This window comes from Microtus ochrogaster, unplaced genomic scaffold, assembly GCF_000317375.1.
Source record: "Microtus ochrogaster isolate Prairie Vole_2 unplaced genomic scaffold, MicOch1.0 UNK46, whole genome shotgun sequence".
Classification (NCBI taxonomy): Eukaryota; Metazoa; Chordata; class Mammalia; order Rodentia; family Cricetidae; genus Microtus; species Microtus ochrogaster.
The window spans coordinates 2,496,077-2,500,747 of NW_004949144.1; the positions used below are offsets into that span (position 1 = coordinate 2,496,077).

Sequence of the window (4,671 nt, forward strand, 5' to 3'; positions counted from 1 at the left end):
GTACAAGGTCCTCTGACCTTCACTTAACAAGGGAAGTTTAGGTACCAATGCCCAATAAATAGGTAGGTAAGAAAGCAAACTGTAGACAAGCAATACTTATCTGAGTTTATTTTGACCTGAGATGATGTTGGTGGATCTAAATTGACCTCTTGCAGCTTATAAGAACCTTTCTTAAGAGGCAAAAATGACAGATATTTCAGGTTATTATTACTTGGAATTAGGTAGAAAGGCAAATTATTTTTTTGATGTGGCATCAACCTAAGGAAGTGAGGCCTGTGACTTGATTTTTACCTAATGAGAAAAACGAAAAGGCCCAAGATATGCTCAGTGTCTCAATTTACATTTGGTGTCCTGTTGTTCAAGATGTAGGACTCTCACCTCCAGCACAATGTCTGCCTGTATACCTACATACCCCACCATGATGATAATGAACTAAACCTATGAAACAGTAAGCCACCACCTCAATTAAATGGTTTCCTTTATAGGAGTTGTCAGAGTCATGATATATCTTCACAGCAGTAGAAACCCTTACTAAGACAATCAATACAATGGCAGTTTCCAAGATCAATACAGTTGTAGTTGCCAGGATACAGTGAAGTTTGTAAATTATACAGGTTACTCAAGATTAATGTCAAATACCAATTGTCCTGTAAAGCCTCCATACTTTCTTGACTAGTAAGGGAACAAACAGAGAAACACAAAGCTGCCTGAACACTTCACTGCCTGAGGGAGCACACTGGTCTCTTTGGAATTAGAAGGCACATTGTGTTCCAGTGGCCAAGGACTCAGACCTGAAAAATCTATCACATATCCCTCTCAAGTCAGCTGGACCAAGCCAATTCCATGATTCCCCCCATTTTGTTTACCATTGGTAAACAATTAGGTGTCAGGAAAGGGAAAATATTAATTGAATACTTCCTGCTGATTGGGGGGCATCAAAGTTCTTGGGAAAAACTTGACCTTGACTATTAGGTATAGTCAGGATTCATAGCCAGGGGCTTATAATCCTGTAATAACAGCTGATTAAAAATATGGTTAGAAATCTTTTGAATTTGCTATTGAAGAATCTCAACAAGAAGTTTATAAGTCAAGGTGCAATTAGGATTAAAAAAAAGGAAGATAAGGGAGGTTAGGAAAGGCAGTGTCCAAATTTCATATTGGATTGTCAACCATTCATTTACCGGAAGCATTAGTCTTGTTCTTACATTTTTGGAGATCTGTCTGGAGTTGTTGGATCTTATCTTATCATAGGATCCACAAGGTTACTCAATGTTATGGTGTACCCTGTTATCTGGGTATCCTGTCTCTTTAAGAGACAAGCCCTGCTCTCCCACCCCAAATTCAGACAGAGAAAGCAAAACATCCACTGCCACCAACTGGCATCCTTTCTCTCTCTCTCTCTCTCTCTCTCTCTCTCTCTCTCTCTCTCTCTCTCCCTCTCCCTCTTCTGAAGAGGTGGCTGCTGTCTTTCTCTCTCTATCTCTCTTCCTCCTATCTGTTTCTCTCTCCCCCTGCCTCTCTCTCTCTCCCCCCTTCCCTTTTCCTTCCATAACTCACTAAATAAAGTCTATGCTCAAACTCTATCTGAATGACATATCTGTCTGTCACCTACAATGGTCTCCCAGCAGCCTGGAACCCTCCTAGGCCTTGGGTGGTAAGACCTGCTACTCCTTGTGGCCAGCCCCTCAGGTAATCACACCAATGCTTTTAAGAACCATAACACACAGTATCTGGACAAAAAAGTGAGAAAAGAAAGTCTAAAAGCCCCTGGGATTAAATGGCCTTGCAGCCACTACCACCACTGCCTGCCTCTTTTCATTATTAAAGTGCAAGGGTAAGTGAACATTGGAGAACTCATGTTCATGGTCCAACAGTCTCATAAGGAAGACGGTCTGCACCAAAACTTCATATCATAAAATTACATAAAAATTAAATAAAATAAATTACATAAAAATAAAAAATTCATAAAAAATAAATACAAGTATATATTAAAATAATAAATGAATTGTACTGAGACTTGAGTCATGAGTGCCAACACCCATTTTAGAAGCATCAATGCTGTTCTAATCCCATGTATGTGCCATTCTCCAAGATGATTTTCAGTTGTGATGCCAACAAATATTCAGTTTCTTTTGATAACAGTGTTGGAAGATAGCAGATAGAGCAGCAACTGTTGATACAGGTTACAAAACATCTCCTAACAAAATCTAGAAAGAAGCACAAGGAATTTGGCATTGGAGGATACAGTTGTTGGTCTTGCTACAGATCCATCTCTTCTCTGCATAGATCCTGGCGCTGCTGATCTTGTTGTTCTTCAGGTAGGCATGTTTTTCTACTCCTCGAATGGGAACCCTGAAAATAAACCATAAACAGTAAATCTGTGGAGTCCAGAACTGCATTTGCTCCTCAGTAAAATCTTGTCTGTCTCTAGTGCTTGTTTGTAGTATAAATCAAAAAAAAAAAAAAAAAAAAGCAGAGTCCATGAAAATCATTAGCACTAGTTTTGTAATTATGGTCTTTTACATTCATGGGGCTTGACTTCAACACAGAACTTTGACATTCATCTATGTTAAGCCCTTTAATATGTGCACAAAGCATTTGACTGGTGCTTGCTACTTTGTTCAGATGAACTACAGACATGGGTGGCCTCACTGAGGTGATTTTCAATTCTTTTTTGAAGTGTTTCACATATGGGGAAAGCCACTTCTTGGTAAACTGCTGAGTGGACTTTAATGATGGACAAGCCTGGGTCTGTTATCTACCATTCCAGTATAAAGGCTCAATTCAAAACAGCTTTGCTCACATCCAAGTACTGTTTTAGGTGCACTCTGATTACAAGACTTTAGAGAAGGTTTCCAATGCCCTTGGAGTCTCTGCTTCTGTGAATGGGTGCAGTCACCCACACAGCGGACTGCTGGGTCTCAGGCTTGCCTTTCTACAGTGACTTCCTGAAATTTCAGACTCCTCATTGCCCGTCTGAGGTTCTGTCTACATTCTACACAGGGCATTTATCAACAACAACAAAATTTTAAATTGATGAAGAAGCAGACAATAGTAAACCCAGATGCCATCATCATGCTAAGAATTTTGAGGAAAATCACACTAAAGGTTTGAAAATGATGGCCAATATATCTCCAAAGCAGTACAGCTGGATTCAAATGACACATCCATTCCTCTCTAATAGACACAACTCACACACTTCACAACAAGTGATCACATTAGAAAAGAAAGTGGTTTGAAAACATACGAGCTGTTATATTCAGTGTCGTTCATCCACCTCCAAGGGTGCTCTGGTGACTCTCTGTGCAGGCCAATCCAGTAGTCAAAATTCACTGTGTGTCTCCTCAGGAAATTCTGTCATAAAACACAGAAAGCAAATATATGTGTCTCTCTATTTCAAATGACCCTCGAGTGTTTCCAACCCACAGCTTCCTCTTTAGAAAATAAGAGGGTGTACCTGAGGGACACAGACTTTGGAGCCACAGACATCAGTTCTCAGTGGATGCAATTGACAGCCATAATTCTTAAGTACCTCATTTGAATTAAATTGCCAAGTTTTATGACATCTCTCTGTGGTTGGGATAGTTCCTGGTTATGCCTCCCTTTGCAGTTATTAACAATTGTAGCCCTTAGGAGGCATTTGCTAGCTTGGAGAAAAATGCTCAACACCAGCAGATATCTCAGTAAAACAGCATATCCAAACTTCCAGATTGACTATGAGCATTACATGAGAAAATGTTTCTTGAATGTCTCAGGGCTCCAATCAGGAGTGCTACCATCAACAAATGACACATACCCATGTGTTTCCCTTTTTTCCAGGTGCAAAGGATGGGATCCTTCCTCCTGTTTCTTCTTTAACCAGTCTATTAAAGGCAATACATATTCAGCAGAACAAACAAACAAACAAATTCCTGATCCTTTCTTACCAGCTCCTCCATGTTGTCAAATCCAGCTAGTTGGGCCTTTAGTTCCATGCAGAAGTTCTGACTGAATGTCCAAGTGCTTATGTCTTCAGAAAAATAAAAACATTTACTCCCAAATCCAGTCCAGTTTCTTGGGCATGTATTGTAGGTAGTTTTGACTGAAACCTGTTCTGGCTTTCTTTCTAAAATTTGGACAATATAATGAATTATTATAAGAATTGGCATAACCTACTGATCTCAGATGCCTGTGAATTTGACTGTAGTTTTCCTATCTGATCTATAGAAATCTTCTCCTTAGCATGTTGGTTCTTTATTTAATGGTGTCCCAGCTTGGGCTTCTGCCCCATTCTTTCTCAAGTTCCCACTGGAAACAGGGCTTCCAGGATGTGTATTTCTATAATATTATCACTTTTTCTGCTTTGTGATATTTCTCTACAATAGGAATTGTTAGAGCAACAAGTACTCTGTATGGACACTTATTTTGGCAGTCAGCCTGATAACTGAGATAACAATGAGGACTATTGGGAAGGTGGTATATACAGTATGTACCTGTGGCACTAAGGGATTGTTCATGAGTTGTAAAACAGTGCTCGCTGGTAGAAGTCACAGTCTGCCATAGCATTCTCTCTCTCCAACTAAGTTTCTTGCTCCTTACCTACTAGTCTTATCTGGATTGTGTCCCTGAGCCTGGGGGACTAACCTCATCTGTGTTGTAATAGGAGCGGCGGGCTGCTTCCCGCCACTCCGG

At 40.1% G+C, this 4,671-nt stretch overlaps 1 protein-coding gene across 1 annotated transcript in view; it reads right to left on the minus strand.

Moving 5' to 3' along the window:
* Positions 1–1,539: 1,539 nt before the first annotated feature.
* The window catches only part of LOC101992094 (C-type lectin domain family 2 member D11-like), a 9,261-nt gene continuing 6,129 nt past the window's right edge, over positions 1,540–4,671 (minus strand). Inside the window, exons 3-5 of the mRNA XM_005369223.3 lie at positions 3,927–4,105; positions 3,248–3,354; positions 1,540–2,352 (exon numbers count right to left, since the gene is read on the minus strand). Coding sequence (XP_005369280.3) covers positions 2,208–2,352; positions 3,248–3,354; positions 3,927–4,105 — 431 coding nt within the window. The 3' untranslated portion in view covers positions 1,540–2,207. The remainder of the gene's footprint in view (positions 2,353–3,247; positions 3,355–3,926; positions 4,106–4,671) is intronic.